Source organism: Aethalodelphis obliquidens, unplaced genomic scaffold, assembly GCF_003676395.1.
Source record: "Aethalodelphis obliquidens isolate GAN/ISIS:26980383/991018 unplaced genomic scaffold, ASM367639v1 scaffold28, whole genome shotgun sequence".
In the NCBI taxonomy this organism is placed as follows: domain Eukaryota; kingdom Metazoa; phylum Chordata; class Mammalia; order Artiodactyla; family Delphinidae; genus Aethalodelphis; species Aethalodelphis obliquidens.
Window position 1 is genome coordinate 8,504,841 of NW_020837972.1, and position 16,498 is coordinate 8,521,338.

The 16,498-nt window shown below is 37.3% G+C and overlaps 1 protein-coding gene and 1 non-coding gene across 6 annotated transcripts in view; both read right to left on the bottom strand.

Annotated features, from left to right (window-relative positions):
• TMEM116 (transmembrane protein 116) overlaps nt 1-16,498 on the bottom strand; it is a 131,608-nt gene that overhangs the window by 111,643 nt on the left and 3,467 nt on the right. For 4 of the 5 annotated variants that reach the window (XM_027124611.1, XM_027124610.1, XM_027124609.1 and 1 more), the window contains exons 2-3: nt 5,899-5,945; nt 5,318-5,381 (exon numbers count right to left, since the gene is read on the bottom strand). In XM_027124611.1, the coding sequence (XP_026980412.1) occupies nt 5,318-5,381; nt 5,899-5,945 (111 nt within the window). Of the gene's footprint in view, nt 1-5,317; nt 5,382-5,898; nt 5,946-6,518; nt 6,627-16,498 lie in introns of those variants that run through there. The other variant, XM_027124612.1, reaches the window with a different exon arrangement.
• LOC113630091 (U6 spliceosomal RNA) lies at nt 5,500-5,607 on the bottom strand. Its single transcript, XR_003436812.1, has one exon. It is a non-coding gene; the product is annotated as a U6 spliceosomal RNA (small nuclear RNA).

Below are 16,498 nucleotides of genomic sequence, written 5' to 3' on the forward strand. Positions count from 1 at the left end.
TTTTAAGATAATATAGGACAATGTCTTTAATTACTGGTTAGGGAAAGTTTTTCCTAAGCAAAACACAAAAAGATCTAAAAGAAATAGTTGAAAAATTTGCCCACATTCAAATGAAAAATGTCTGTGTCAAAAGACACCATAAAGAAAGTGAAAAGACATGCCACAAAGTGGGAGAAGATATTTGTTAACACATATGACTAACAAAGGACCAGTATCCAAACAATATTAAAAACAAAGCACGGACTTCCCTGGTGGTCCAGTGGTTAAGAATCCGCCTGTCAATGCAGGGGACATGGGTTTGAGCCCTGTTCTGGGAAGATCCCACATGCCGCAGAGCAACTAAGCCCGTGTGCCACAACTACTGAGCCTGTGCTCTAGAGTCCATGAGCCACAACTACTGAGCCCACGTGCCACAACTACTGAAACCCGCACACCTAGAGCTTACGCTCCGCAACAAGAGAAGCCACTGCAATGAGAAGCACGTGCACCACAGTGAAGAGTAGCCCCCGCTCGCCGCAACTAGAGAAAGCCCGCGGGCAGCAACAAAGACCCAGCGTAGCCAAAAATAAATAAATAAATAAAATTTACTTTTTTTTTTTAAATTTACTTTTAAAAAACAAAGCAAACAAAAGCTCTTCAAAGCAATAAGAAAAACCAATAGAAAAAAAATGGACAAAAGATTTGAACAGGTACTTAAGAAATCCAAATGGCTGTAAAAATGTGAAAATATGCCTGACCCCATTAGTAATCAAGGAAATTAAAAAATTAAAACTATAAGGAGAACAAAAGTCAATAAATCAATCAATCTACAATGGGATGAAAATTACACACCCATGGCAAAAATTTGTAAGGTCTGACAATATCAAATATTAACAGGAACATGAAGCAATAGGACATTTCATACACTGCTGGCACAACTATTTGGAAAAAGTCTGGCACTATCTAGGGGATATGAATATCCTATATTCTGTTATTAGGTAAAATCACTAGAGAAATTTTTGCATGTGTGCATCAGAAGACATGTACAAGATTGTTTATAGCAGCACAGATAGATATACTGTGGTATGTTCATAATATAGAATGCTAAGCATCAGTGAAAAAGAAATGAACCAGAGCTGTACACAACGCCATGGACAAATCTCAGAAGTGATACTGAGGGAAAAAAGCAAATCACAAAGCAATACATACCAAAAAATAGTATTATCCCATTTATGTCAAGTTCAAAAATGCAAAACTAAATTATTTAGGGATATATACATTACTGGTAAAACTATACATAAAAGCCAAGAAATGATTAAGCAAAAATCTGGATAGTGGTTACTGCTAGAGGTGAGGTTGTGATTGGGAAGGAGCACAGTAGGAATGTTTGGGGATATGAGCGATTCCTATTTCTTGTCCCAGGTTTGGTTTATAGCCATCCATTATATAGCACACATGAGTTTTATGCCTTCTAAACCATGGCTGGTATATCTCACAGTAAAAAAGTAAAGTTAAAAATTTTTGGTGCCCCCACCACTGGGCCCACAGGCTGGCCCAGTCCCTGGGATGTGCCCCCCGTGCAAAAAAATTACTAAGTTATCAACAGATACTACCTAATATAAGAACTAACCTCCTCAACTGTACAAAAGGGAATTTTTCTCATACTTTTCTTCCAAATGAGAGGAAAGTTAAGATGCTAATACCTTGCTAATAGGGGTAAATGGTCAAGCTGCTTTGGCTAACACAAACAAAAACAAGTGAAATAATATTTTAAACTGTATTTACTAAATATCAGATACAATTATTTTAACAACATATATCCTTTGCTACAAGGAAGCCTGTTAAGGTTCCAGCCAGGTGGCATATTCCTAGATTTTACTGGTCTATGACCTATCACAAGTTTATAACTGTTAATGGGTGAAAAATTAAAACTGAATACAAAATAAACTCTGGAGCAGAAAGGCGGCCAAGCAGCTTTTGTGAGCAAGAACATAATTATGGTCATTGAGTCAATAAATAGCCTTATATATAGGGAACTGTTGGCCATTAAAACACACCTAAGGTCTTTGGCACAGAAATAAAGGATAAAAAGAGGTTTATATACTTTCACTCATGGTTGGAAAATCATGAGTTCTAGTAACAGGAGATAAAATCAATCAATTAAACAACAAAACTTAACTGAGCACCTAGTATTGAAATTAAAAAAGATTTCACCCCTTCTATGTTTAACAAGATACTGTGTCAAAGGTAATACAGAGAAATGTATGATACAGGTCACGCTTTAAGAAAAATACAAACAATAAAAAATTTTTAAAAAGGGACTTCCCTGGCAGTCTAGTGGTTAAGACTCCGTGCTTCCACTGCAGTGGGCACAGGTTTGATCCCTGGCTGGGGAACTAAGATCCCACATGCTGTGCAGCGCAGCCAAAAATATTTTTTTTAATAAAAAAATTAGGGCTTCCCTGGTGGCACAGTGGTTGAGAGTCCGCCTGCCGATGCAGGGGATGCGGGTTCGTGCCCTGGTCCGGGAAGATCCCACGTGCCGTGGAGTGGCTGGGCCCGTGAGCCATGGCCGCTGAGCCTGCGCGTCCGGAGCCTGTGCTCCGCAACGGGAGAGGCCACAACAGTGAGAGGCCCGCATACCGCAAAAAAAATAAATAAATAAAATTTTAAAAATTAAAAAAAAAAGTTAAATTAAAATAAATAAAAATACAATCAGCATAGTGCATGGTAATAACAAGAAAAACCTTAAGACATGATCCTAAATATGAAAGCAAAAACTTTAAATATATTTGTACTTGTCTCATTTAAATCAAGAGCAAAGTAAGGTGCAGGGACGGAATGCATTGTGTGAAAGGCTTTCCCTAAGGAGGTTCTGGGTCCAGGTCTAACCTGGTAAGGTAAAACACCTAAAGCAACTCATATTTATACTCTTGCAAAACCCTGCTTCCTGATATTTCTAGTGAAATCAAGTTACAAAGAATATCAAAAGTGACCTTCACAAGGAAATGAAGTGCACTTCACACAAGTGCAGTAAAGTATATCTGCCTCGTGTTTTTTTTTTTTTTAACACTGGCTGGCCTGGGTTACTTTCTTCTCTCTTAAGGTTGCCTCTCTGAGTTACTCTGAGTTACTGTCTAATCAGCTAGTCCCCTCAAAGATTTCCCATGGATTTCTCCAATTTACTATAATCATTAATTTAATAATTTTTGTCTTTTTCAGATTATGCCTTCCATGTGTTTATGCTGTTAAAAATGTTATTTGATGAAGAAATAAAGGAAAACGGTGGAGCATGGCTGACATTTTTAAGCTGGAAAAATTGGAATCTTCCCTATGCCAAAAAAGCAGAATGTGTAGGAACCACTGAATTAATGATTACTAAGGTCCTTCAGGCTCTGGTTATGTGAAAGGTATGAGAACCGAAGCCAGAGAAATTAAAGGTCACATCCCAGGCCAAACCAGACCCTACATCTTTATAAAGCTCTAACCCACTGTTATGGCAGAGGTCACCCTAGAGCAGTGGTTTTCAACCAGGAGTGACTGCCTCTCTCAGAAGACATTTGGCAGTATTTGAAGATATTTTTGGTTCTCACAACTGGGTGAGGAAGGTTGCTGCTACATCTATTGGGTAAAGTCTGCTAAATATCACAGCCACCCATAACAAATAACCATCTAGCCCAAAAGGTCAGTAGTACTGAGAATCTCTGCTTACCTCTCTCCACAACGTAACTTATACTTTATTAACTTAACCACATCTGAACTCAAATTTCAACAAACATTCAGGAAAGAAACATTAGGGAACTCCACATCACAGGAAGATGTGTGGCCTAAGATTACTTTGGCAGGCAATTGACAATACAGTATCAAGACTTCTACTTTCTAGTTTTACTTACATAGTCACATTCTACCTCTGAAATTCAAAATTCTCTTTTCATTAGACATTATATTTCAGTGGTTTAAAAGTGTATGTGAGGGACTTCCCTGGTGGCACAGTGGTTAGGAGTCTGCCTGCCAATGCGGGGGACGCGGGTTCGAGCCCTGGCCCCGGAGGATCCCACATGCTGCGGAGCAGCTGAGCCCCTGTGCCACAACTGCTGAGCAGCCCCTGCTCGCCATAACTAGAGAAAGCCCGCACATAGCAACGAAGACCCAATGCAGCCAAGGATAAATAAATAAAAATAAATTAAAAAAAAAAAGTGTATGTGAGAAGCAGCTTTGGAACAAGACAAGTCTGCCTCAACTTCTAGCTCTAACACTTACTAGCTATGAGACCTTAGCCATAGCTAAGCTAAATGTGTCATTTTCCACTTTACAAAAGCTCTCTCATACATGTCCTAAACCACATTTTGCTTAATTTTGTGCCACTTGGCCTGATTAGAAAAACAGTTTTGTTACATTTTTCTTAAAATCTTTTTTTTTGGTGGGGAGCACACCATGCAGCTTGTGGGACCAGGGATTGAACCTGGGCCCAGCAGTGAAAGCCCAGAATCCTAACCACTAGGTCACCAGAGAACTCCCTGATTGATTTTTTTTTTAATACCTTAAGTATATACTATTTTTATTTGTCAATTATACCTCAATAAAAGGAAGCGTTTTTTTTTGTTGTTGTTGTACACAGGCCTCTCACTGTTGTGGCCTCTCCCGTTGCGGAGCACAGGCTCCGGACGCGCAGGCTCAGCGGCCATGGCTCACGGGCCCAGCCACTCCGCGGCATGTGGGATCCTCCCGGACCAGGGCTACGAACCCGCGTCCCCTGCATCGGCAGGCGGACTCTCAACCACTGCGCCACGAGGGAGGCCCAAGGAAGCTTTCTGACTTGACTTTTTTGGTATGAATAGTTTTACATAGGATGTATTTTTGTTCTATTTTCACCATTAAATTGTAATTGCCTAGAAAGCCAGAACAGCAAAATAAATACCTTTTGTATAGCAGTGTTTGAACTATTTCCAGCCCCACCAGCAATTTTACCAAGATATGAACATCAGAAAACTCACCTCTAGGCAGGACCCTACCATGCTTAGAATGAATATAGGCTTCAAACAATACTCTGTTTCTTTGACTTTAATAATTAATGCATACCCCCCAAAAATCTACATTTATCCACTAATCCACATTTGGTCAATTCCTCAGTATTCAAAATTATAATTAAAATAACTACCTAAAAGAAAAGGGAGACCTTTGGGGCAATGTCTAAAATATCTCAATGTATTATATCAAAATGACAAATTTACAAGCAATTCATAGCATTATTCCATCATTTATAGGGGACACCTTTCTTTTTTATTTCAAAGGCTAAGTCACAAAAAATTCAAATCCAACACAGAAAGAGACTGCTCACCTCTGGAGATTTCTGTATGTTCTGGAATACAGCATAGGCAATAAGTGAACTTGAACCTATAACACTGGCAGAGATAAAAGACTATCATTAAACAGGACAATTGGGGCTCCTTTGTTTTTGCTACTTTTTTTTACAGCTTTATTGACATATAATTGATGTAAAATAAACTGCACAAATGTTTTAAAAATATGGAATGCTTCACGAATTTGTGTGTCATCCTTAAGCAGAGGCTATGCTAATCTTCTCTGTATCATTACAATTTTTAGTATATGTGCTACTAAAGTGAGCACTTCACAACTGATTTTGCAAATCAATCCTGTTGACCAAATTGTCCTTTGATTTTCAGATGTTACCCTTCAATCTGTTTTTTTTGTTATTATTGTTGTTGATGTTATTACATTTTATTAATCAGATAATGTCAACATGGTAAAGAACAGCATTTCTAACTAATGAGTAAAAGCAAATCCCCAGGGAAAAAATATATATAGAGACACTTCAGAATTCTCCAGTTTTGCTTGTCTCCAGTTTTGCTAGTTGTACTAGTTCAAACAGTCACATTACATGAGGTTAAATAAACTTACCTCAGAGTAGCCATAACAAACTGTATCCACTGTATTGCAGGAAATAACTAAATAAAAGAGAAAGTAAGAATAAAATTAAGCCTTTTAAATTTAATATTCAACCTTTCTCTAATTTCACTGTTTGTTAACTATCTGTGCAAAGCACAAACTCTTCAGTGCCTAATCAAAACACACTACAAGTCTGAGAATGAGTAAAAAGGGTGAATAGGCCCCTGGAAAGCCAGGGTGGCTCCTTTTTTCCTCCCTTATTGCTACATTGCTGGGAAACAGTAAGATAAAAAGAACTGACAGGTGGATAGAAAATGACTGAAGGAAAAAAAGACAGTTGGATGAGAAAATTAATAAAGGGAAGAATAAAATGGAAAAGAGGTAGAAAAAGTTAAATTTTAAGAGAGAACAGACAGATATGTGGAAAGAATGGGTAACAGTAAAGGCAAACAAATACTAAATAAAGTTAACTGACAGAGAGCTAGACAGACAGAAAAAACAGAATAGTAAGCAACAGGGGAAAAGGAAGAAGAAAAGTTAGTATGGAAAGAGATGCTGTGAGTGAAAAATACAGAACAGGGAGGAAGGAAGGGGGATCGAAAAACGAAGAGAGGGGCTGCTTCTAGTCTCACCAAGTTCCAATTATCCTCCAAAATGCTAGCCTCCAGTAGGCAGGCCATACGGACTTCAGCCTCAGCTAAATTCAAGCAGCCTGATCCTTCCTGGTCAGGTTCTGAATCCCAAGCAGTAAACAGGTAGCTCCACCCTTAACCCAGCTGGGCTCCTCCCTACCCAATCCTGCCCCGAATCTTGAGGGCAAGGAGAGAAAGTAGCGACAAGTGGAGGAGAAAGCCAAGCAGAAAGAACAAAAATAGAAAGAGCAGGTGACAAGGAAACAAAGTTCTAAAAAGCATTAGGAATTGTAAAAAGGGGCAAGATGTAGGACTAATAAAAAGTACAGAGAATGAGTTACCATGAAAAGGTAAATAGAGCTGCAAGAGAGAAATAGAATAGAAAAAAGGGAGAGAAAAATAGGGAAGAAGGGAGGTCTGTTTGAAACCTGTCCTGTTTAGGGACAGAAGCCTGTGTTGGGGAAGACAGACTATATATTTACTCAATCAGTAAGTTTTTAGTAATATCTGGAAAAGGTGTGAAGAGAAAGCGTTATTAATGTCTCATAATACGAATGTTTTCTTAAATATTCTGTACCAAAATTCCCACCATAAATATAATAAATGTAATATTATATATTTGTAATATTATATTTGTAGTAATATTACATTTATAAATGTAAATATATTACTAAATTATACAATTCATTGAATATGCTTATGTTTATATATCAACTTTGTGTAAAATGCTGTGTTATGGAAAATATAAAGACAAAAAAGATCAGACCCAGACTTCCAGGAGCTTATAATATAGTAGGAAAAACAGCTTGAATACCAAATCTCAAATAATCTGTACACAAAAATAATATACACTGATTGGCATTTGAACATTATTTGGAAGAACTGATAAAATTTGGACAAAAACTGGGGGAAGGAGAAAGCAGAAGGAAGAAGGTTTCATTTACATAACCATTTATCTTTCATCTAACCATACACTCATACATTTTACAAATATTTATTGATAACATAAATTAGATCATTTGCATGGCTTGAGTAATTTAAATATATTATTCATTTATTCATATGAAATTAAGAATATCATGTGCAGTGGAATACAGGACATTGTTAAGTAGAGGTAGGCTCTAATCACTTTGCTTACATTATTAGATAAACAAATTAAAATACCAGTATATTTCTGGATCAGAAATCCCTACCATAAAATCTTAGGGAGTCTTTTGAGGCCTCTAATCATGTGTCTATCTAATAAGGGTGAGGGGACTAACGACAGTCTCACCAAGTGATAAGAGAATGCTTTTGGACAAAGGACTCTTGTCTCAGTCAAGAACAAATCTCAGATTGTTCAGAGAACAACCATAGCAAATCAGTCTGCTGCTCTTGACAAGAGAACTTTTCTCTTTTGGCATCTATTCTAAAATGTCTTATGCCACCAACCAACATTTGGGGGTTTACGTTTCTATTTTTCTCTCTAAATTAAGCCCCTCCCTTCTGTATATTCAGCACTGTTCCCCTTTGAAGTGTCTTTGGAATCATAATTCTCCCATTTCCTTTTCTACCAGGGCTAACCCAAGCCCAAATGATGAACTGGGTGAAATTTATTTTCAGTTTTGTCTTTTCTTTTTACTTAGCTCCTTAGCAAGCTCAAACACATCTCAGTTCTCAATGTAATGGGCTACTACTATATATTACATATCAATTTCAGTTAACAGATATTCATTAAACTTCTACCATGAGCAAGTTACTGCAGTGGATACAAAGTCAAGAAAAACACCTACGTAGTAAAGTATTTTAATTTAAGTAAAAATAGTACTTAAAGAAAATTTCTAGTAATAATAGCTACCAATTATCAAGTGCTTTCTCTGTAAGCATTTTAATCCTCAACACAACCTTTGAGGTAAGAAGTATTATTCTTATTTAACAGATGAAGAAACTGAGGCTTAAAGAAGTTGTGTCATTTTCCCTCTGGTTACAGAATTATCAAGTGGTAACACCAACATTCAAACTCAGTCAGTCTGATCATAGTTCTCACTCTTAACACATACAGTACTCTTAACAGGAAACTGGTCAATGGGAAAACAGGGAAAGGTAATTTAAAAAATTAATGGGACATCAAAAGAATTATTAGGCAATTGCTTCTTAGATATGACAACAAAAGCACAAACAACAAAAGAAAAAAATAGATAAATTGGTCTTCTTCAAAATTAGAAACTTTACTGCTTCAAAGGATACCATCAAGAAAGTAAAAAAGACAACCCGCAGAATAGGAGAAAGTATTTGTAAACCATATATCTAATAAGGGGCTTTTATGTAGAATATATAAAGAATTCCTACAACTCAATAACACAACCCAATTTAAAAATGGGCAAAGGTTTGTTTTTTCGTTTTTTGTTTTTTTGGCTGCACCTCACGGCTTGTGGGATCTTAGCTCCCCAACCAGGGATCGAACCCGGGCCCTGGCAGTGAAAGCATCAAACCCTAACCACTGGACAGCAAGGGAATTCTCGGGCAAAGGTTTTAAATTAGAGATTTCTCCCCAAAATAATACGAATAATTAATACACATGAAAAGATGATCAACATCATAAGCCACCAGGGAAATACAAATTAAAATCACGAGATGACATTTCACACCTACTAGGATGGCTATAATAAAAAGACAATAGCAAGTGAATGTTGAGAAATAGGAAACCTCATACACTGCTGTGGAAATATAACATATTGCAGCCACTGGTCAGGGAACTAAGATCCCACATGCTGCGGGGCAACTAAGTCCATGCGCCACAACTACTGAGCTTGTGCGCCTCAACTACAGAGCCCACGTGCTCTGGAGCCTGCGCCACAACTAGAGAAGAGAAAACCCGCACACCACAACTCGAGAGAAGCCAGCGTGCCGCAACAAACAGCTCACATGTTGCAATGAGCGCCACAACGAAAGATCCCACATGCTGCAAGGAAGATCCCACGTACCGCAACAAAGATCCAACGCAGCCAAATAAATAAATAAATAAATAAATTTTTAAAAATGTCCCAAACAGGCAGTTTACAGTGACAGAAAGTAGATTAGTGTTGCCTAGAGCTAGAAAGGTAGTTTGGGAGGGAATGGGGAGTGACTGCTAATGGGCACAGGCTTTCTTTTTAGGATGATAAAAATATTCTAAAATTAGATAATGGTGCTGGTTGTACAATTCTACGAATATACTGGAAACCACTGAATTGTACACTTTAAAAGGATGAATTGTACGGTACGTAAATTATATCTTAATAAAGCTGTTATCCAAAAAAATGACGTTTGGGACAAAAGCAAGGAAGGATATATCCCATTGCTGAAACTCATGGTATAGTGATTAATGGATAACATGTTTCTGTCTCTCCTACTGAAAAGAATAATATTTAGAATAAAAAGTGTAAAACATTGTAAGAGGGAACTGAAGATAAAGATTGTAAGAGAGCATCTGACTGCTCTAAATGAATACAGTACTCCTGGCCTGAACAAATTACACTCCAGGGCTTTGGTAAAACTTGCAGGTTAACCCAATAAACCACTGAATGAAATCTGAGAGTTCATGTAAAACTGGAAAAATTGCTAGAAATTGTAGAAATTGCTAGAAGTTGTAGAAATTGTAGAAAGCTGTTGATAACTAAAAATTTTTTATAAGGAGAAAGGATAGTAGAATCTGCAAAGATCTTAGTATTTATCTCAGACAAGATTCTAGAATGAACTATCCAAAAGATGTGTTTTTATCAATTTATTTATCATTGGCTACATTGGGCCTTTGTTGTTGGGTCTTACTTGCTGCACACGGGCTTTCTCTAGTTGTGGCAAGTGGGGGCTACTCTTCGATGCAGTGCACAGGTTTCTCATTGCAGTGGCTTCTCTTGTTGCAGAGCTTGGGCTCTAGGCGTGCGGGCTTCAGAAGTTGTGGCACATGGGCTCTGTAGTTGTGGCTTGCGGGCTCTAGAGCACAGGCTCAACAGTTGTGGCACACGGGCTTAGTTGCTCCACAGCATTTCGGATCTTCCTGGACCAGGGCTCAAACCCATGTCCCCTGCATTGGCAGGCAGATTCTTAACCACTGTGCCACCAGGGAAGTCCCAAGATGTGTTTTTAAAGAATTAGAAAAAAGTAACCATTAATTCAACATGGATTTATAAAAAAAATCATGCCAGACTAACCCCATTCTCTTTTTGGACAGAATTACTAGACACAGTGTATACGGTATTTTGACAAAACATTTTGTGAGAAATTTCATGATATAAAAATACGAAAATATATTGGGAATTCCCTGGTGGTCCAGTGGTTGGGACTCAGCACTTTCACTACTGGGGCCCAGATTCGATTCCTGGTCGGGGAACTAGGATCCCGTAGGCCGAGCAGTGTGGCCAAAAGAAAAAAAGAAAGAAAGAAAAGAAAAGAAAATGTAGACCAAGTAGAAGCACAATTAAGGGCATTTCTAAATAAACCTAAGGTAGTGCTAACTAATTGATAAATATCAACTTAAAAATGGCTTCTAAAAAAAAAAATGGCTTCTAGTGGAGTGAACCAGAATTCTGACTTGACACTGTTCTGTAAAACATTTTCATCAATAACTTGAAAGAAAATACAGTGAGCATATTTATCAAATATGTGTGTTACTTATCTATTGCATCATAACAAATGTCCACAAATTTAGCAGCTTAAAACACACGTATTATCTCACAGCATCTGTGAGTTAGGAGTTCAAGAATAGCTTAGTTGGGTCTTCTGCTTCAGTGTCTCTCACAAGGTTATGACCAAGATGTTGACCAGGGCTGGGTCTCGTCTGAAGGCTCAAATGGAGAAGGATCTGCTTCCAAGTTCATACAGTTGTTGGCCTAATTCAGTTCCTTGAGGGTTGTGGGCCTGAGGGCCTCAGTTCCTAACTAACTCTTGGTGCAAGGCTACACTCAGGTCTTTGCCATGTGGACTTCTGCAAGATGACCTCCTAGCGACATGGAAGTCTCAATCTTATGTAAGCAAATGACTGAAGTGACATCCCATCACCTTTCCTGTATTCTATTCATCATAGATCTTGCCAACACTCAAGGGGAGAGGATTACACAACAGTGTGAATACCAAGAGGCAGGCATCATTGGGGGCTATCTTAGTGTCTGCCCACCACTGTGTGTTTATCCAACATGTCAAATACTTTTCCAATTCAGATAATTTGCAATAGCTCTTCCCTCTCTGGAATGCTCTTCCCCCAGATAATCACATGACTAGCTCCTTCTCATCCTTCAAGCATCAGGTCAAATGTCGTCACCTCAGAGATGGAACATTTATTTAAATTCCAAAATAACTTGTTTGTTTGTGTGCCTATTTCTCCTTACTAGACTGTAACTTCCTTGGGGCCAGGCAACTTATCTGTCTCATTAACCTCAATATCTCTAGTGCCTAAAAGTGACTAAAATAGGCATTCAGTATTTATTGAATGAATGTACCAAAGTTGTGAGGGATAGATCTTATACTTTAGAATAATGAGTTTTATTTAATAATGTAATAATATAAAAGTTAATAGAAATAAATGCAAGTATACTGCACTTGGGTCTAAAATATCAACTGGACAGAGATTAGGATGAAATGGTAACCCAATCCCATTTACCATCACATCAAAAAGAATAAAATACCTAGGAATAAACCTATCTAAGGAGGCAAATGACTTGTACTCTGAAAACTAAGACACTGATGAAAGATATCGAAGATGATACAAACAGATGGAAAGTTGTACCATGTTCTTGGATTGCAGGAATCAATACTGTTAAAATAAGCATACTACCCAAGGCAATCTACAGATTCAGTGCAATCCCTATCAAATTACCAATGGCATTTTTCACAGAACTAGAACAAATTTTTTTTAATTTGTATGGAAATACAAAAGACCCCAAATAGCCAAAACAATCTTGAGAAAGAAAAACTAAGCTGGAGGAATCATGCTCCCTGACTTCAGACTATATTACAAAGCTACCATCATCAAAACAATATGGAACAAAAAAGACACACTGATCAATGGAACAGGACACAAAGACCAGAAATAAACGCATGCACTTATGGGCAATTAATCTATGACAAAGGAGGCAAGAACATACAATGGAGAAAAGACAGTTTCTTCAATAAGTGGTGTTGGGAAAACTGGACAGCTACATGTAAATCAATGAAATTAGAATATTCTCTAACACCATACACAAAAGTAAATTCAAAATGGATTAAAGACCTAAATGTAAGACTAGATACTACAAATGCTGGAGACAGTGTGGAGGAAAAGGAATCTTCCTACACTGTTGGTGGGAATGTAAATTGGTGCAGCCACTATGGGGAACAGTATGGAGGTTCCTTAAAAAACTAAAAATAGAGTTACCATATGATCTAGGAATTCCACTCCTGGGCACATATCCAGAGAAAACTCTAATTCGAAAAGATACATGTACCACAATGTTCATAGCAGTGCTGTTTACAATAGTCAAGACATGGAAGCAACCTAAATGTTCATCAAGGGATGAATGGATAAAGAAGATGTGGTATATGTATACAATGGAGTATCAGCCATAAAAAAGAATGAAATAATGCCATTTGCAGCAACATAGATGGACCTAGAGACTATCACACTAAGTGAAGTCAGACAAAGACAAATATATGATACCACTTATATATGAAATCTCAAAAAATGATACAGGGACTTCCCTGGCGGTCCAGTGGTTAAGACTCCATGCATCCACTGCAGGGGGCATGGGTTTAATCCCTGGTTGGGGACTAAGATCCCACATGACGTGACGTGCAGCCAAAAAAAAAAAAAAAAAAAACAAATGAATTTATTTACGAAACAGAATTACACAGACATAGAAAACAAATTTATGGTTACCAAAGTAGAGAGAGGGGAGAGGGATAAATTAGGAGTTTGGGATTAACATATACACACTACTATATATAAAATAGGTAAACAACAATGTCCTACTGTATAGCACAGGGAACTATATTTAATATCCTGTAATAATCTATAATGGGAAAGAATCTGAAAAAGAATCACTTTGTTGTATACCTGAAACTAACACAACATTGTAAATCAACTATACTTCAATAAGAAGAGAGCAAAATTTTTTTAGAAAAGAAAAAGTTAGCAACATTTTACTTTAAAAATCTAGAGTCATTCTATCCAATAAATATGTAATGTGAGCCATATATGTAACTTAAAAGTTTCTAAAAAACTTTTAAAAAAGTAAAAAGAAACAGGTAAAATTAATTTTAATAATATATTTTATTAACCCAAATATTTAAAATTTTGTCATTTCAACATATAATCAATATAAAAATCACTGCAATATTTCACTTTCTTAATTTTGTACTTTGTAATTCAGGATGTATTTTACACTTATGTCTCAATTCCTGTTAGCCACATTTCAAGAGCTCAGTAGCTACATGTAAATTTATTTATTTATTTATTTATTTCTGCATTGGGTCTTCATTTCTGTGCACAGGCCTCCTCTAGTTGTGGCGAGCGGGGGCTACTCTTTGTTGCGGTGCGCAGGCTTCTCATTGTGGTGGCTCCTTTTGTGGCAGACCACAGGCTCTAGGCCCGTGGGCTTCAGTATTTGTGGCATGTGGGCTCAGTAGTTGTGGCTCACAGGCTCTAGAGCGCAGGCTCAGTAGTGGCACATGGGCTTAGCTGCTCCGCGGCAGCTAAGATCCTGGGAAGATCCTGGGATCTTCCTGGACCACGGCTTGACCCATGTCCACTGCATTGGCAGGCAGGTTCTTAACCACTGTGCCACCAGGAAAGTCCTACATGTAATATTATAAGTGGCATTTTTATTTACAACTAGATTGTAGAGGCTCTTGCATTTGAATTTTATCCTGCACAGGTGCCGTTATAAACTTTTGAGCAAATAAATGACATGACATAATTACCATATAACTCGTCCTTAGTGAGTATGTAGTATATGCCAGGCCCTATTCTAAATGCTTCCTATACATTAATTTAATCCATTCACAATCCTATGAAGCAAGTATTATTATTATCCTTTTACATGATACTATCATGAGTAACATGTTGGCAGTGTGCAGGATAGATTAAAAAGGGAAGAGACTGGCAAGAATTAGGTTATTTTTATTTACTTATTTACATCCCACTTTGACCTAGATAGTATTTCAGGTGGCTTATGACAGTGCATAAGATAAGACAAAACAACATGAATTGAACATGGGACAAAAGGAGAAAGAAAAACATCTCTGCTGAAATGATCTGATCCCTGGATGTTAAAATCTCTATGCATTTTTTTAATGTTACTTTATTGAAAAAACAATATTGAAATAAGAGAAATCTAAAGTAAAAAGTTTGCTGCAATCTCATCTAGTCAAAATGAGTTTTACTTTTGTTACTTTAAGTCTTTGTCCTTATGCATATTCAATTTTTACATGTTTGTAGCAATTCTATAGCTAGTATTTTATATTCTATATTTTTGCTCAACATTATTCCATAATAACCTTTTTTCCTTTTATTAGAGTCTTATTTTCTTTCTCTCCACTCCCCTGAACTGTAACCAATGCAAAAAGCCTGGTATATTTCTCTACATCATTCTCTGTTCTTATTAAAACACACCCAAATATATATATATACACATATATATATATATATATATATACTTCTATACACACACACACACACACACACATATACAGAGGTTGTTGCAGTGGTATGGTAGGTTTTTTAAAATGGGATCATATATTTCTGTATACATTGCTGTTCTCACCTGTTATTTCATGGATATCTCTCCACTTTAATATAAATAGTTCTAATCAATTTTGATAGCTGTATAGTATTCCACATAAGAAAATTTATCCAACAATTCCTCTCGTGATGGACATGTAGGCTTTTTTCAGGTTTTGTTTTTAATTTCCTTTATTTATTTTTCGTTCTGCAAACAATTCTGTGGTAAACATCCCTACATCCCCGCATATATAATCTCCTTCTTTGCTGATGTTTTTTTACTAAAAGACAGATTCCAGAATGGAACTGTTTTTGTTCCTCAAGTATTTCAAGCTCTTTTTCATTCTGTATTATTTTATTGGTCACACCATGCAGCTTGGGGGATCTTAGTTCCCCCACTACAGATCGAATCCAGGCCCCCAGCAGTGGAACCACAGAGTCCTAACCACTGGACCGCCAGGGAATTCCCTCTTTCTCATTCTAGAACCTTTGCACATACTAGGTTTTTTTCCTAAAATGCTTCCTAACATAGTAATGTGTAATTTAAATTTATTTATATAATTATTTAATGTTTGTTTCATCAATCAAGGGTAAGTTCCTTGAGAGCTGAATCCCATTCATGCTTTAGGTCTTATATCAGCTCAAATATAATTGTTTGTAGAGGTTTTCCATGCACCTCAATGCAAATTTATTCCCCCTATCATATTCTTTCATAAGCCCTCAACTTTTCTTTCTTAGAAATCATCACAATTTGTAATTATATATTTATTTGTATACTTATTTAATGTTGGTCTCTCCTCTAGGACTGCAGGGAGCACATCTATTTTGTTCACCAGTGTAACCCTTGCCTCCAGAAGTGTATGTGGTGTGTAAAAGATGTTCAGTAAATAGTTATTAAACATTGAAAGCTTCTTGGGACTTCCCTGGTGGTCCAGTGGTTAAGAATCTGCCTTCCAATGCAGGGGACACAAGTTCGATCTGTGTTTGGGGAACTAAGATCCCACATGCCATGGGGCAACTAAGCCCGCTCACCGCAACTACTGAGCCCGCATGCTCTAGAGCCCGCACGCCACAACCAGAGAGCCTGAGCGCTCTGAAGCCCACACGCCGGAACTAGAGAGAAGCCCACAGGCGGCGATGAAGAGCCTGCATGCTGCAACAAAAGACCCCACGTGCCGCAACTGAGACCCAATACAGCCAAATAAATAAATAAAATATATTTTTAATTGGTATGATGTGAATAATCCTGCTATTAAAAAATATTGAAAGC